The sequence below is a fragment of the Poecilia formosa genome, unplaced genomic scaffold (assembly GCF_000485575.1).
Source record: "Poecilia formosa unplaced genomic scaffold, Poecilia_formosa-5.1.2 Scaffold3, whole genome shotgun sequence".
Lineage (NCBI taxonomy): Eukaryota > Metazoa > Chordata > Actinopteri > Cyprinodontiformes > Poeciliidae > Poecilia > Poecilia formosa.
The window spans coordinates 945904-963169 of NW_006799942.1; the positions used below are offsets into that span (position 1 = coordinate 945904).

The window sequence follows — 17266 nt, forward strand, 5'->3', positions numbered from 1 at the left end:
TGCACACTATAAATTCACGTCCACAATTTATTCCAGACATGCTTAACAACAATAACACGTTGCCAAATGAGTCACAATATGAAAAGTTGGAGCCAAAAGAGACTTAAAGGAAATGGTAAAACACTGTCAAAATGCTTTAAGGACTGGGTATCAGTTGCTATGAGATTCTTACAGTGAAATAATGTTGGTTAAAAATAAGACAGTAATTTAATATGCAGTATTTACACAAGTATTAAAGAAAATATATCGTATGATCAACTACTTTCGATTAGAACAGAAGAACAACAATTATTACTGCTGTTAAAGTGAGTCAATATGATTATTGCAGAAAATATAATGTTTTCTCTAACACATTTGCGTTGATTTTCACTTTGACTTTAACTAGAAATAGGCAATGATAATTGTTTAATAATCTCAGCTTGTCCTGTGTAGTGTGAAACAGAACTACTTTAATAAGTGTGATTGGTGATGCTCTTTAGGTTTCCACACCATCACTTTGTAAAGAAATATTTTTAAAACAAAAAATTAGTGAAAAGTGGAACAATCTGCTGCTAAGCCAACTGGTTACCCCAACTCTTTCTCTACCATTTGTTAGAGATTTCAGACGATAGGAATGGTATAATCTACATTTTTTGCGGTTTTGAATCTGTACATGTTTAAAACCTTGGTGAACCTTGATTGATGAGAAGACGATGTCTTTTTTAGGCTTGGTGTTTTAAAAATATTGTTTTTTTTTTCCTCTAGCTATTTCTTATTCCAGTCTTTTCTACTCAGCAGAACTTGAAGTTAGGTTTCAAAATATATCAAGATTAGAACTGAAGTAAGAGTTACATCCAAATAGAAATAAAATGAATTCAATAGAAATGCATAGAAGAGGGTAGAAAATGATTCTATCCCTTAATCTTCACCACTTCATCCACCTTCACCAGTTCACTCCTATTCTTTCTTCCTCCTTCCCTCTTTGGTCTCTTCATCTCCCCCGTTTTTCCACTTCCTTATCTCTCTGCTTTCCTTCATCTCCAACCCTCAACGACGAGACGCCATTCTCCAAAAGTTTCCGTGCAGTGACCCAGTTCACGGCACGGTGGAAAGTGAATGGCGGGGGAGAGCTGAAAGAGCGGCAGAGCAGCAGATAGTGGAGACAATAAGGAAGGTGTAACATGTCAGTCCCTTTTTTCCACCTCTGCCATCTGTGACAGTGGGAAACCTGAGACATCTCCCCTTCCTCTTCTTCCCACCCAAACCCTTCGTCTCCCCTCCTCTTCTATGCCTCCCACGCCTACTCTTTCACTCTTTATTGCTGATTCCCCCATGGCTTTATTCTCCTCCCTCTGACTTCCACCTTTATTCATAATTAATACAGGCAAAGAAAACCGCTTTGACACTCTTGTAGTACACATGTGTGAGTTTCTGTGAGCTTGCCAGGTTTTTTTTGCTCATGTTTCCCTCCTACACCTTATATGAGCTTCTGTGTCCTCCACCTTCCACCTCACGTGGTTGTAAGGGCCGTATCCTGCTGATGAACAAAGCACTATCTCCTTTGTTACTGTGCTTTTTAGAAACACTTTTTTTGTGAAGTTTTGTTTCAAAAATGCATACTGTATTTACTAGTTGTGTTTTTACAGCCAGAGTTCATTTGTGAGTATTAGAAACACATAATGTTGAACAGTTTCTCTAATCAGGCTCTCTTGGCAGGAGGGGCAAAACCTCTTTTTGTATCTTAGAAACAAGTATATCTATCTTCAACAAGTACTGTAGATACCTTTGGATATTTTATTACTTTAAATCCCTTTACTTATGCCTCTGAAAACATGTCTGTAGACTTTACATGACCTCTGAAGATGACCTGAGCCATCAGGCAGCCAGGCAGGAGGAGTATTTCCTTTACATCCTACAAGCTGTCACAGGGATCAAGAGATCTAAGCTTCTCTTCCTTTACATCCCATAAATCCTGTAAGGGATTGATCTGGAGACTTTAAAGGCCAAGTCAGCACCCTGAAACTTCTTTACCTAAGTTTATACAGCCATGTATTTTGCAGTTTGCAGGGAGCATTGTTTTTCAGATGTCATTCTTCTCAGGTAGCACAGAGGCTACAGTCCAGAGCTTGTAGCAGCTGCATTTATTTACAGATGACAAGTGGTTGATTGAAAGTCACAGATTAAGCGAATCTGAATGTGCTTTGCCTAATAGATGCTGGAATACCCAAATTAAACCCAAAACGTCTCCAGCTTAGGGTGGATAATCTAATTTATGATGCACTGCAAAAGTATTCAGACTCCTTGAACTTTTGCACATTTTGCCATGACACAACACAGTCGCTGTCCCGCTGTAACCTGAACCTCTGCCCCAGTCTTTTGTAATCTCTAACTGGTTTCTTCTGGTATTCTCCTGTATTCAGCTCCATTCATTTTCACATCCACTCTGACCAGCTTCCCTGAAGGAAAGCGTCCCACATGATTCTGCAACTGCCATGTTTACTCAATTTTAGTGGGATAAATGTTATATTCAACTGTTACCCTCAACAAGTACATTGTTAAATTACAAATGAATTTATGTATCAGTCTTTCATTTATGAGTTGTGATTATAAGCTGGCTACATCCTCTGAAATCTGGTGTAATTCTGTGAGATGAAACCATGCATGCTCTTTCTGTGTCATAGAAGCCTATTTTTAAATTGAGCTCTCAGCGATGATCTCCCTGACAGACTTTCGGTAAAACTTCTGTTGGCCTGTTTTCGGGCTGACTTGATCAAATGTGAATTTGGTAATAACCTCTCTATCGCTGCTGTCAGAGTGCATTATGTGTAGGAACTCTCCAATTTAAACTTCTAATAGGAAACTTTCATATAATGCAGCGAATGTTCTGTGCGTCAAGCTCACTTTGCCCGGTGTCTTCTTCTTTAACTCTTGTCTCTTTTCTCAGTCGGTGCTGTGACAAGAAGAGCTGCGGAAATCGTAATGAGACGCCCTCAGACCCTGTTATCATCGACAGGTACTGACTTTCTCTTTGCTCCGTTGTTCTCAGCCTGTGTCTATTTCTCTCTCTCTACCTCTCCCACCTACACACACACACACACACACACACACACAGAGAGACCAGACATATACTAGCACACTGCTCTGACCTGTTTGAATGGCAGCGTGGGACAGGATGTTTGTGTTTTTTAGACAATCTGCTGTCGCTACTGAAATAGATGCTCCTCAGACTGAATCAGTGCCTTCTGATGTGAAGCAGAGTGAAACATTTGAGACACAAGCTTTGCATTTAACAGCAGGAATGATGAGCACTGGTGTTAGCAGCAACCCATAAAAGAGAACCTTATACACACCCACACACGCGCACACCTACACACGCACACACACACACACACACACACACACACACTTTTTTTTAACTGAGCGTACTTGTGCGAGTGAGATTCAGGAAAGATGTGGATCTGCAAGGACATAAATGCACAACAGCCGATGTGTTGCTGCCTAATATCTGGAACTGAAGTGCATCTTTAGATATAAGCAGGTGTGTTTTGGGCTATCTGATGCAAAAATATACAATTTTCTGTCAAAGAGGAGGAATGAAGTTATCCATCCCTCAGCACCCGCCCACATCTCTTCCAATCACTCCTGCAGGAGCACAAAAAATGGGTCACAAACAAAGAAAAAAGTGACTGAGAAAAGCTGAAATGAGATCCAACATTATTTTATTCAGATTTTTTTCTTGTCTTGGTTGTTGTTTTAACCCTGCATGAGCACATACACACACACACGCACACGCACACACACACACACACACACACACACAGAGGGAGAGGAGTGATATGTTCTCATCAGTGTCACTTTTCTGTATGTGATGAGACATAAATGTGCAGCATTTTGACTTCATGCATGTTTGTCTGGAAAATGAGTGCATGTTTTTTTTGGCAGTGTGACCAAATGTAGATGATTTGGGGAAAATACTTGCCATTCTTTCAGTGTAGAGCATATACAAGTGACACCACTGACTGGATGTTATTGTATCCAAAGTTGATTCTTCAGCACTTCCTGAGTGCTTCAACTTATAGCTGTCAGTCAAGCTGGTAAGTTGAGGTTCAGGGAGTATAAAGTCTCCATCACTTCTACTTTTTTCAGTTTTTCACAGCTTTACTTCTATTGCAACTTCATATTTACATGATTCCCGTGTATCCTTTAAGAGGCTGTTGAATTTTAAATGCAGGAAAATCAATGTGAATTCAACCAGTTGCATCATAAAAGATTAAAAAATAAACATATATTTCATGCTAATTTGTTCTGAACTTTCAATGCTTTATAAAGTCTACAAGTTCCCCCAAGTGATCAAATTAATATTTGTTAAACTAATCAAGCGTAAGTATGCAGAGGTGAGTGGATCTTCCACAGTGCAGACAGAGCATCTGCATGGTGTGTTGTAGCATATAAGATTGGGTAACTTTATTATCAGGTTATTGCTATGAAGTTTTTATAGTTTTTCCATATGTGTGCTGTAAATGACGAAGCAGCACTGCTCTTGATGAAACAGTTTTTGACATGAAAGCCTCATTTAGCTGGTGATCTAATAAAATATCCTTTAAAAAGAGATGTTTGCAGATGTAATTATGATGTGCTTCTTTTTCTTTCACTAAAAGCCACTTATCTTCATGCAACATTAAAAAGTAATGTAGATACGGAAAAATGTGACTGAGTTATAAGGATTGTTTCATTTGTGTTGTATTCCTTTTTGTTGTTGTTGTTGGTAACATCAACATAAAATGTAGGACTTAACTGCATCACAACTCATAAAAGGTACAGTCAAAGTAAATTTGACTTCACGGAGATTTAAAGAATATAAATGTGTGTATTGCCTCTGTTTGCATGTTTGTGCAGAACATTGTCCTAACTTTAAACTGCAGCCCTGATTTTGTTTTGTTTCTGTCGGCTCTCTCAGACTTCTCATCTCACCTCCCATTATATATTTGCCTGGAAGGTGTGGAAGTTAACGTCTAGATCTGTGTGTGTGTGGATAGAATAGCTGATACATTAGACACAACTTGACAAAATAATGATACACAACCCATTATGTGTGAGGAACTGGACCGTTTGGAGCAGCGGTGTTTGTGGGAGTGCTGGTGTGTGCCTCATTTGACATGGCTGAAAGAGAGAAGCAGCAAAGTGAATTCTAAGAGATGTCAGGGAACTTGGTCAGGAAGGAATGTCAAGGTTACTGTGGATACCGTGGGATACTTCCTGTCAGCCCCTCTCCCCCTCGCAGCATCTTGGTGCAACATCTGGAACTACGCTGTCTGACAAAAACACGAGGAAAGAAGGACAGAATAAAATCTTTAAGTGAGTCACCGATTGTAAACTCACATCGGAATTTAACTTTTTCAAGCTTGAATAGACCAATGAATATTTTCCTTTCTTCCTATAGTAATTAGACAGTAGTAATTAAGTTTTTTCCCCTAAAAACTAAATAGAAATACACAAAAGTTACGGTAACCAGTAAAAGTGTTACCACCAGGCATATGTTGTGCAGTTTAAGGGGGAAAAACAACTTAGTTAGAATAATAAGTCTGCACAAACCCTCCAGGTTAACTAAACTTCCCCTAAATCACTGAAAATTTCAAACAAATAAGCAACAAAATATCATTTTCACCTTCATACTCACGGGTTTCTGAATTTGATTGACAGCAGCTCGATCCTGCGCCCAGACATGTGAAGGAGAAATAAAGTAAACAAACTTGACATGTGTTAAGGCCGGATGGTAAACAGTGGCTCGTTAGCGGTGGGAAGGAACATAAAACATAAACCGAGCCGTTGAGAGAAAGCGTCCATGCTTCTAAATGACATCAGAAGAATTAGGAAAAAAAGTTCTGAGAAGATTTTTTGCTGATGCTTTTATCTGTCTAAATCTCAACAACTTAACCACTTTACGAACAACCAGACCATTTCAAACCAAATCAATTCACTTTATACAGTTCTTTAAACCAAATAAGATTTTTTTTATTCAAATACCTTAGCCATAATCATGCGTTTATGCACATCAAATGTCAAATTATTTTTTCATGTTTTGAACCTGAAGCTAACATTAGCTCTGCTTTCTGTGTTTGCAGCAACATGCATTTCCATTAAGGTAATACTTAATGTTGTTGGCAAACAAAATTTAGGGTTATTATTGTAATTTATTGGTGTGTGCATCAGTGTTGCTGGTGTCTCAGAAAGTAGGGAACATAGAAAAGTACAATTAAATAAGATTTTCTATTTACTTAATTCTATTTTTCATAATTAATCTAATGAAATTAATACCATAAAGGAGTAGCTGACAAAGCTGGGATTATAAATATGCAAGTCAGGGTCTAAATAGCAAAAATGATGATGAGAAAATGTATTTCAGAAATGTTGTTAATAATAACAGAAACAGGACTTTTTGGCTGATACACATTGTGTAAATCTGTGATTTTGTTGTTAGTGTCCCACCTTTTATCTGACTTGGTCAAAAATACTTGTATGCTAAATCAAGAGTTGGGGTCATGAGAATCTTATATTTTTATTTTGTTGATGAGAAAGTAGAAAGTTTGGGAACCACTGCCATTAAGTGAAAGAGATTAAAAGTTTAAACAAACGTTTAAACAAGGATTGATTTTTCTGAAATGCACAGAGGGCGAGAGTATGGGAGGTAAAATGTCTCCAAAGCTGTTAGAAAAGATCGATATGGAGAAGCTTTTTGAGGTTAGCAGGTCATCACAACAACATTTTACATATTTACTAAGAGTATTGTTTAAATCTTTAGTAGAGGTGTCAGTAATTTAGGGGGATGTTGTATCTCTATGCGTTGAGTTCATGTAAACCCAGGGAGAAGCAAATAAAATGCTTTCAGTTTATTTTTAAGTAGAACTGATGGATTTTACATCACCAATACGTAACAGGAAATACGTGTAATTAAAGAAGAGAAATGATGAACAGATTGTTTGACATTTAACAAAAAAGTGCTGCGTTTGTTCATCATGCTTCTGCCTTTAACTGGGGATGAGCAGGAAGCAAACTGGGAAAACCGAGTGACTGGCAGCTCAATGCTTGGTGCCAGTGAGCATGTCTGAGTGACAAGTAGCCCATCACTCCATGCATAGGTGTGTGTGCGTGCGTGCATGAGTGTGTGTGTGAAAGAGTGTGTATGGCCCTGTAAATCCCTGTTGTGGGACAGCGAGTGTCTCACTGTGTCTCAGGGTTAATATAGGGTTAACGACATGCAACGATATCCTATCATACGCCTGCTTGACTCCTAAAGAGCCACATTCACTCTGAGCTCCTCTCTGAGTGTGTGTGTGTGCGTGCGTGTGTGTGTGGCTTCCTTTCAGCTGTTTTCTCACGTCTTTTACCGTCTCCTCCGACAGCATCCTCATCAGCTCTCGCTCCTTTCTTCTCCAACACGTCTGTTTCCCTCTGCTGCATGTGTCATTTTCCCCTCCTCACTCCTGGCCTTCCTCCAACTCATTCACAGCATCCTTCGTCTTCACTTCCCTCCTTATTCTCCCTCTCTGACTGTTTTGGTCTCGCCGTGGCCCTCGGGGGTTACCTACCTCACTGCTCAGCTTGCTGCATGTTTAGACACCCACAATTGGCTTAATAAGCCCAGGCTGTGTGTGTCAGAGAGTGTGTGTGTGTGTAGTCTGGGTTATAGTCTCAGGCAGTGTGTTCAGGGCTTAGATCAGTGTCAGGACTTAAGGAAGGCAGTTTGTGGGTGTCTGTTTTGTGAGCCAGAGTGTGTTGTCTCGGGTTGTAAAGGGGCCCGCATAAGCCTAAGGGTTTAAGGGGGTTCCCCATGTGTCTGCGTGTGTGTGCGTGTGTGTGTGCAATCTGCAGGGTTAAGAGGGGTCACAGCTTGAGGTGGAGATGATGGGAAAGAGGAAAGGATGGAGGAACGGTAGAACGAGGAGGTGATGGTGATGAGGCAGCATTTACAGGGAAAAGAGGAGGGGGAAGAGGGGGAGGCTCATAGAAGCAGACACAGGAGAGAAGAAGAGGAGGAGGAGGAGCAGATCAAGATTTGTTTCAGGGGATAAGAGCCTCCGTCTGGGGAGCCCTGTCAATCAAAGAGCAGGGGGTAGGGGAGGTGGGGGTGCTGTCAATCAACTGGAGGAGGAGGGTGAGAGGTGGGGGGGAGGAGGGGAGGTGAGCAGACAGAGGGAGCGAATGGGATCTTCTAAACGATCTCTTCATCTTTTCTTCCTTTGTCTTCCTCACTACCTCTTTTCTGGCTTGTCCCAGTTACTAAAATATCTCTGCCAGCCTGGTACGTCACTGTTACTGTTCGCTCTACTGTCACTGTCTGACACACACACACACACACACACACACACACGTGTCTAAAATAGAACGTGAGATAATTTTCCTCCTTTCTTGACCTGTTCTCATTGCTCCTTTACTGTGTTGCCCTCTTTTCTATCACACCTTCCACCCTCCTAAATATAGATTTGCTTTGCTTCACTTTATTACCACAGTTCTTTGATTTTATGTGTTATACTGTATGAAACAGAGCAAATAATTTGCAATTTAACAAGCCTACTTGCTAAAACATGTCAAATAAAACTGATTCTTTGAGAAATTGATTTGCACATTTTTTTTAAATCAAACCAGTGAGGTGGAAAAGGCTCAAACTTTGTTACCCCTGAATTACAATCCAGCACAATTTGTGCTGAAGTCACCTCTTGAATAAGTAGGTTTGTGTAACGTATTGATCCAGCTATAAAGCTTCAGGTGACTATTTAAAGACCAGAACCCAGGAAACTGGTCAGGAATAATGTTGAGGAGAAGTTGGTGTTGTTTCAAAGCTTTGAACATTCAATCAGTCATTTTTCTATTTTATTTGTGAAAAAATTTGATAAATATGTCACTTTCTAGGCAACAGGAAAGTTGCTGGTTTGAACATCCATCATCTTCTTTCCATGCGTTCTTTCTGGGAAAACCTTATAAAAAAAACATCAACGTTGCTGGTCTCTGTGAATTGTCCTTAGGTATGATTGTTGTTGTTGAGTTTGGTGCACATTTTCTGTCAAAAGTTTTTTTTTTCGTTTGCCTAAATTGTATTTTGGTGAATCATGACTTAGGCCATTATTAGGAACGCCTCTTTAGGAAGGAGACGTTTTGAAAATGGTTGTGTGTATTTATCTCTCTCCTTCCCACATCCTGATTTTGTAGCTCCTTTACATACAACGCAATGATTTTTTTGTTGTTAGTTACTTTGCAAAATTAAGTACACTCATATAAAAATTAGAATTTAGCTTCATATCGTTTAAATACTATATATAAGGAATGATAAACATTGACCTATTTCAATTATGGGACTTTTTTTCTTCCAACATTTTAGAAACTTTGGATTCAAGTTATTCCCAGTGAATTATGCCTGCACTTCCTTCCTCACTTGCTTTCTAATGTTTCAGGACCACTTCCTGTGTTGAAGGTCAGTGTTTGCTTAAAGATGAGGCCCGCTGGGAATTATTCATAGCAGGGCTATAATGGCAGCGTTCATCTTGGCCACAGTTTGTGTGTGTTGGTGTGTGTGACTGTGTGGCAATGTGAGATGGAGAAGAGAAAGAAAGGGATGTTTTATTCATTTCTCTCATTTAGCTTCTTCATACGCACCTGTCCCAGCAGTTAAAGGCTCAACATTCAGTTCACCAGCTGATTTACTCTAACTGCCTGTTTTAATGAACACACACACTTTTACAGAGCTGCAGAACGGTATGACTTTCTGGTTTTCCTCCTCTGGGTGTCTGTGGTTTTGCTTTTCCTATAAATTTGTTGCCTTTGTTTCTTTTTAAGATGTGCATTTCATTTTTTCACATTTTTATTCTGTCAGCAAATATGTAGTGGCCAGGGTTGTAATCTGATGTTCAATGATAGAAATGTTTACTATTAGCAGTTATTGATAGAAAAGATCACTGAGCTGAAAATAGCAAGTCTTTATATATTACATATGTCTCTGTACAATGAGACAGGAAATCTGTTAAAAAACACCCACAGGGGTTGAATGAAGAAGGTCCAAACAGATGTACAATGTTGGCCCTGCTGCCGCCTCTCCCACACAAACACAGACAGCCTTTTCCTTTTTCTGTTCTCCTTGTTTCCCCGTTATACCCCTCTCATCCTCTCCTTCCTCTGTTTCCTCCTCCTGTGTGCTAAGGCACACACCCCAAAACACACACACACACACACACACACACACACACACACACACACCCTTTGGCTGGGATCATGTTACCCTAATAGCTACAAAACACTAACTGACAGCCTCACATTTTCCCATATGTCTGCTGAATCTGTAGCAATACCACCATTATTTTAGAGCATTGCATGTTGTTAAAAACTGCAGTTGGACATGAGGTGTGAGGCACATTTAACCATTTAACTGTTCAGAGTGAAGATTTGTTCATGCTCATGCAGAACATACTGTCCTGCATCAGAACGTGAAAAGACAGCAGCCTTTAGCAAAAGTGGGGAGTCCACCCACTTTGTTTTGGTATCTTTTATTAAAGTTGCACAATGGAATGAGCTCTGTACATCTGTACATAAACATTCTGCTTGTGTCCACCTATAAAGCAACATTGTATTTGTGTGGTATGCTGCTGAACCACAGCACTGAATGTTTTGCTTCTAACATGAAAAGATGTGAAAAGCACATTTTTGTTGCATCAATATCTAGTGACTGTCGAGTTTTTAATTTTTTTTTATTTTTTATCTCTGCTTAAGTCCTTTCAGTCAGTAATTCATTCCTACAACTTCATTTAAATGAAGAATTTATATTGCTTCATTTATGCATTTTTAGCTAAAGTATAATTTGTTATAGTGACATGTCAAAAGAACAATAATGTAATGTAAGTAATGTAGAATAAGGAAGTAATAAAGAAGTATTGTAGTAAAATATAATAGTTAAAAAATACAATTGGAAAGAAGCAGCTATGTGTGTAAATGCAGCATCTGATGCAATAGAGTTTTACAAAGACACTTTATTCATCATTTAGCTTGCTAATATTTCTTAAATGTGCAAAACGCCAACGAGAGTCTCACCGCCAATAAAGCCTTGGACTTCTCCCTATCTATCAAGAAGATGGGAATCGGTGTTCTACACTCTGGGTGAGATGGCCTTTAGTTCACTGCTACATCAACTTTGTCACTAACTACCTAAGGATATTTAAGGTTATGATCACATTGATTTAAAATATGCAGTTTATTTTATGTTTGAAATACTAAGCAAGTAACTTTTTAAACAGACTGCAAATGTCTCAGACTTTTATGCACATCTGCAAGCATCTTCTTGACTTTCTCCTTTATTTATGTGGCTATAAAGAGAAACCTGATACTCATTTAAAGACCATTCTTCCAAAATTCAGGCTGAACTAAAAATTGCTGAGGAGCTGGATGATGGGCGACACTGGCATCAGTGAAATAAGACACATCGCTGTGGCTTCTTATCAAATGTTTCTGGCTTACTGCTATGAAATTTCATCCAGGTAATACTAGGGGGAAAAAACAACAACTTAGGATTGATGATATCTGTTTTAGTCTGACAGAAACAAAATATCAAACTTTCAGTATTTTGGTCAGATTACAATCACAATGTCTTTGTGTTTCCTGGGGATTTTATATGGTAAACCAACACAAAGTTATGTATAAATGTTTGTCGAAGGAAAATTACATGACAACCATGATACCTCTAAATAAAACCAACTGTCACCAGAAGTCACCTAGTCAATAAACTTGGTTCACTGGTTCATTAATGAGAGAAGCTGCCAGGTGACCCATTGTAACTCAGAAGAAGTTGTAAAAATTCACCACTCAGCTGGGAGACAAACTCTAACCAGAACCTCAGGAGACTCGTAGCTGTAATTTAAGTAAAAATAACACAAAAGATTCACTCAGAGGAGCCAGATACCAATGCAATGTTGTGTAATACTCCTGCTTTAAAGTATTACACAACTTTCTGTTAATCTTTTATGTAAAATTTAAATAAAATTGCATTTTCTGATTGAAAAGTAAAGAAAGTTGAAAAGGTTCATGTATACCTTTTGTACACTATGACAGACTAAAAGGCTAAGATTGTTTATATGTTGTTAGCTAAGCTACTTAGTGAGTGATTTCAGTGATTAATCAACACAACTACAGATAAACTAGGTCACAGAGTGAATATGTAATCAGTTGTTAAACTTAGTGAAAGAAGCATTTGGCACATGCATGTGTTCATTAATTTGATGGATAGATAACCTCCTGGTGTGGATTAGGGCTGCAGTCAGTCCAGGAGCCAGTACAGATATCCGTCCTACAATACTCTCTTTACTCGACAGCCATTACACCCTCACGCTTAAACACACTTACATACACTACAGTAGCACAGAGGCTCATTCATGATAGGTGGTTGCCGATGGTGTGTGTGAATATCTTAAGCGCTGTCATTAAAAGGCAAACAGATTTGGCCTACCTGGAAAAACTCCGCACACACACACACACACACACACGCATGCACACGCAAACACATACACACGCACCTCGACAGACACGCCAAGGAGAGCGTGAGAGGGAATTTTTCCCCATACCACAAAGTGAGCTGGTGGTTGAGGAGGCCGAGCGAGAGTGTGTTTACTTACTGTACGAAAGTTTGTGCAACTGTAAAGAGGAATTTGTTGCGGAGTGGAGAGGAGAGCGGTGGAGCGGAGAGGGGCGGGGAGCGGAGTGAAAATGTGCCAGCCATGCATCATTTCATTATTAATAGCCATGTCGGAATAAAAATGCTAACCTTGTCTGTTCCAACGGACTGAGTCTGCAACTGCTACGCTCTCCCCAGTGTGTGTGTGTGTGTGTGTGTGTGCGTGTGTGTGTGTGTGTGTGTGCCTGTGTGTGTGTGTGTGTGGTGGGGGGCATTAGTCCGCAGCAGGGTCTCATTTCCCTTTGTTAGAGCTGGTAGGGTGAGCTGGTGAAGTCATTGCAACCTACACAGGTAAAAATATCTGTGTGTGCGTGTGTGTGTGTGTAGACGTGTGTGTGTGTGTGTGTGCGTGTGTGTGTTGTGGCAGTGTTTCCTCTGTGGAGCGCACCAGGAAGAAAGCACCAGCGTCCTACAGAGAGGGGCATTGTTATAGACCTCCGAACACACACAACTGCATCACCCCTCCCAGAACGAGGAGCCTGATCTGCACACTGTCTGTGTCGCCACAGCAACATGTAGCACACGCCCAAACAACAACAAACAATTTGGGGGGAAAAAAGAGAAAAGAAATCAAAAGCTCTCACTGCTCACTTATGTGGTGCTTTGAAAAAGTATTTTTGATGGCTTTTTTTTGTCACATTTAAATATTTCAGATCACTAAAATACTAGAAATAGGTAACAGGAACAAACATAAAATTGTTTTGAGATGAAGATTTCATTTGTGAAAATAAATTGCACTCTTTGTTAGCTAGTGAACTAATTAGGAATAACCACATTTTCTGGGAGTTCAGTTTTACCCACGTTTGATTGTTTTCAGACTTGTGGATTCAAGAATTTGCTTAACAATAAAACCTAACAACATATAGGCTAAAAAAGTATATAAATAGGAAAGTCATTGAGATCTATTTACCTGGAAGTAGAAAAGTTATTTTGAGGTCTTCGGGACGTCAGTGACTCACACTGAAACCAAAATCCACAAGCGCAAAAACAGTGGAGAACCTTCACAGAAGAGGCTGGGCGACAAACATTATTCCAAAAGCACAACAGGAATTCATCCAGGAAGTCAGAAAATAATCTAAAATCACATTTAGAGCACTGCAGGATTTCATTGTTTAAAAATTAGAAAAAGAAGAAATACGACAGTTGCAAGGCTGAAATCACCTCAGACTAAAATAAACACAAAGGACCATTTCACTTTTACCTCAAGACATTTTAAGATTAACAAGAAAATATACTGTGGAAGTCTTTGTTTTCATTCATAAACAAAAAACTAGCACAGCATTTTAAAACACCTGTCATACTAACAGCCAGTCATGGTGGTAGTAGTGTGATGGGCTGGGCTGATGTAGGAACCGGACAACTCCATTAATTCTCTCTAAAGGAAAATCCTCTCCGGTCATCATTTTGTGACCCTAGGCTCAATCACACTACGGTTCTACAGGATGTCAATAATCCAAGTGCAACAGGAAGTATATCTCAGAATGGCTGAAAAGCCCATTGAAATGCATGGCTGTAAAAAGCCAATCCATGCTTGAAAACCCTTCAACATGGCTGAATTAAAACAATTTGGCAAAAAAGAATGGGTCAAAATCTCTTCACAGCGATTTGACAGACTCATTGGCAGTTATTTAAAACACTGTCTGTTGCCACACAGGGTGGTACGACCATTAAATTGGATTAAAGAGGCCAATTAGTTTTTGTCCATCGGGGCAGATTGGGTTGAATAGCTTTATCACCTTAAGAAATTATCATTTGAAAACTGCCTTATGTTTTTACACAGCTGATTTTTGTCCGATATTACTTTTGTTTTTTAGTTGTTGTTTTTTTAATAATTTGAAAACTTTAATGTGACAAAGAAGCAAATATAGAAGAAACCCATAAGGGGGCACATTTTCACATCACTTTGTAACATGACATGCATTATGTACCCATGGATGTGGTGTTTTGAATAAAAAATAATGGCTATCTGTGTGTATTTTTGTGATGTTGAACTATGTAACACACCCCAAGAGTTAGAGGCAGCAGAACGCAGTATGGTGGAACTGCGGAGGTGTAATCTGTCAGACAGGAAGCCAGCAGGGTCAGAGGTCACCAAGCACTAATCGATTAGCCGTCAGTTAGTGCGGCACCCGAGAGGAGAGCGCAGCTGTGGCCAGCTTTCTTACAACATGTATGTGTGTGTTTTAAGCTTAAGTGTTTATGGTTTTAAGCTCGTGTGTGTGCATGTGCGCGTGCATGTGTGTGTGTGTGTGACTCTGCTCATGTAACTCTGTGTGGGTGCATGTGTGTTTTCTCTGACGAAGGGTTCCTGCTGAATTTTTTTTTTCTGCTTTTTGTTTTTGGTCTGACCCTTTGAGGTTAAATGCCTCTCTCCCCCTCTTCCTCTCATTCTCCATCTCTTCTTGTATCTTTCTCCGAGCTGAGAAAGCAAGCTAGAAACACTTGAACTTGGGTCACGCTGTGTAGGTGTTAGCCAGCTCAAGTGTCAGACTTGCAGCAGTCATCTGGGTGTCTGTTTAAAATAAAAGACAGTTTCAGAAAATCTGCATTTCTTCTCTTGGTGCCCTGTGTCTTTAGAATAAACACATTTGATCTTCTGTGGTTATTTATACACTTGCTTTTAGAGGAATCTGCCCAGAAAGCCATATGGTGACAGCAACATCATCCAATTTCTTCTTGTGTCTTGAGAGAAAGATTTTCAGATAAGAAAGAAAAATATGTTTTTTGCCCTTATTGATTCTTTTGTGCACATCCAGTAGTTTTAATGCTTTAATATGCCTTTTACAAGAGGATAAAAACCTTAACCTTGGAAATACCTAATATGTTTTAATCTTTCAGTCTCAACTTCATTGATAATAACATTAATTGGATAATTCAGGAATACAGCTTTCTATTCAACTAATGTTCAAAAATCTGTTACTACAAACATTCAATTTGTCAGCCAATCAAACATTTTTTTACAATATCTTAAGAAGAGTAAAGCTGCAACCAAGTATGACTTAAGTTTCTTCTCAAGTTTCTTCATTAGTAACTTAGATGAACATAAAAGAGAGAATAAGTAATTATTATTATTACTGATCTGTTTGTAAGCACCTCTTCAGGAAGTTTTCAGACTAGCTTTTAAATCACAGCTGTATCCACACACATTTCTTACTCTTTCAAATATTTATTTTTAGACTAGAGATGCACCAATAAAAACCTTTGGCACAGATTTCTTTTCCTTCACTGATTCTTTAATATAAGACACAATAAAATCATTGAAACAATTTCTATTCTAACCTTACTGATGTAAGAAGACTGCAATTTCTTTCATATCATAAGACAAAGAACCCTCACATTATGAGAGAGTGGTTGCTGTCAAAATTGGTGCCTGGTATTTGAATATAAACAGATTTATTACAGAACTGGTATTTTCAACTGTCATTAGCATCTTATGTCAGAAGCTAGCAGGGTTTTAATGGACAAAACATCAGTTTCCATGTGTATTTTCTTGAGGTCGTAAACTCCTACCTTAAATCTTATATTTCTAAAAGAATGGCAAATGTTAAAAAATTTACATGTTTCATGTAATTCCCTTCAGCCTTGATGTCATCTACTGAAAGTTTTGCTCTTTTGCAATATAAACTGCTAACGTATCTTTTAATGTCATGGAAAATTTAGTTTCCTTTCAAAATAAGCTTTAATTCCAACCCTTCATTGACGATAGAAGTAGACAAGTTTGAGTCTTCTTTACTCCGTGACAGATTACACACTGAAGAGGTTTGTTTTTTTTTTTTTATCAGAAAAAGATCAGAGTTTTGCAAATCTAACTGGATGATATCTGGTCTGGGGAGATTAAGTTGAAAATGATCTGATTAAGGTTAATAGACTCTTTTAGCACAATTGATTTTAACCAGATTGTGTCAAGACGTTTGCTTTTCTTTTGCAATATTAAAAAAATAAATTACAAAGATTGTCAAACATTTAAATGTTTCATTTATTGAACAAATCCAATCAGAAGTATATTATCGATATGAGCATATTGCAGAAACATTGTTTTGATGCTGTAAAAAGCAAACAGCTAGACAGTGCTGCTCTGTGTTTGAACCTTAATGAGATTTGTAGAACCAGAAATTTAAACTATATTAATCTGAGTTGCGTTCTGCATCCAGATTGATAGATGAGTCTCCATCTCAGGTATTTGTGTCTCATCCTGTGTCTAATTACGAGACCTCCACAGTCAGCGAGTCTAGTGGGAGGCTGGGAGGTGAGACTGGGAGACATGAGAGGACTGGTGTTTGGAAGGTGACCACCTCATTATCAGACTCCATGTTATAATGATTTGTGGTTTATTGAGACTGTTTATCTGCGCGTGTGTGCGTGTGTGTTTGTGTGTGTGTGCGTTTGTTTGCAATACCTTGTGGGGACGATTTTCCTGACATATACTACGTTGTGGGGACCAATTGCTCCTTGTGGGGACCGGAGCCTGGTCCCCACAAGGGGAAAACCTGTTTTTGGGTCAGTGGTCAGATTTAGGGCTACGGTATGAATTGAGTTTTGGTCAGGGTTAGGGTTAGGTAGGTGAGGGTTAGGAAAAGGGTA

At 39.0% G+C, this 17266-nt stretch overlaps 1 protein-coding gene across 1 annotated transcript in view; it reads left to right on the forward strand.

The window, feature by feature from the left end:
• Window positions 1–17266, forward strand: part of LOC103141892 (EBF transcription factor 1) — a 100055-nt gene that overhangs the window by 17469 nt on the left and 65320 nt on the right. The window contains exon 5 of the mRNA XM_016672847.1: window positions 2924–2992. Within this exon, the coding sequence (XP_016528333.1) occupies window positions 2924–2992 (69 nt within the window). The remainder of the gene's footprint in view (window positions 1–2923; window positions 2993–17266) is intronic.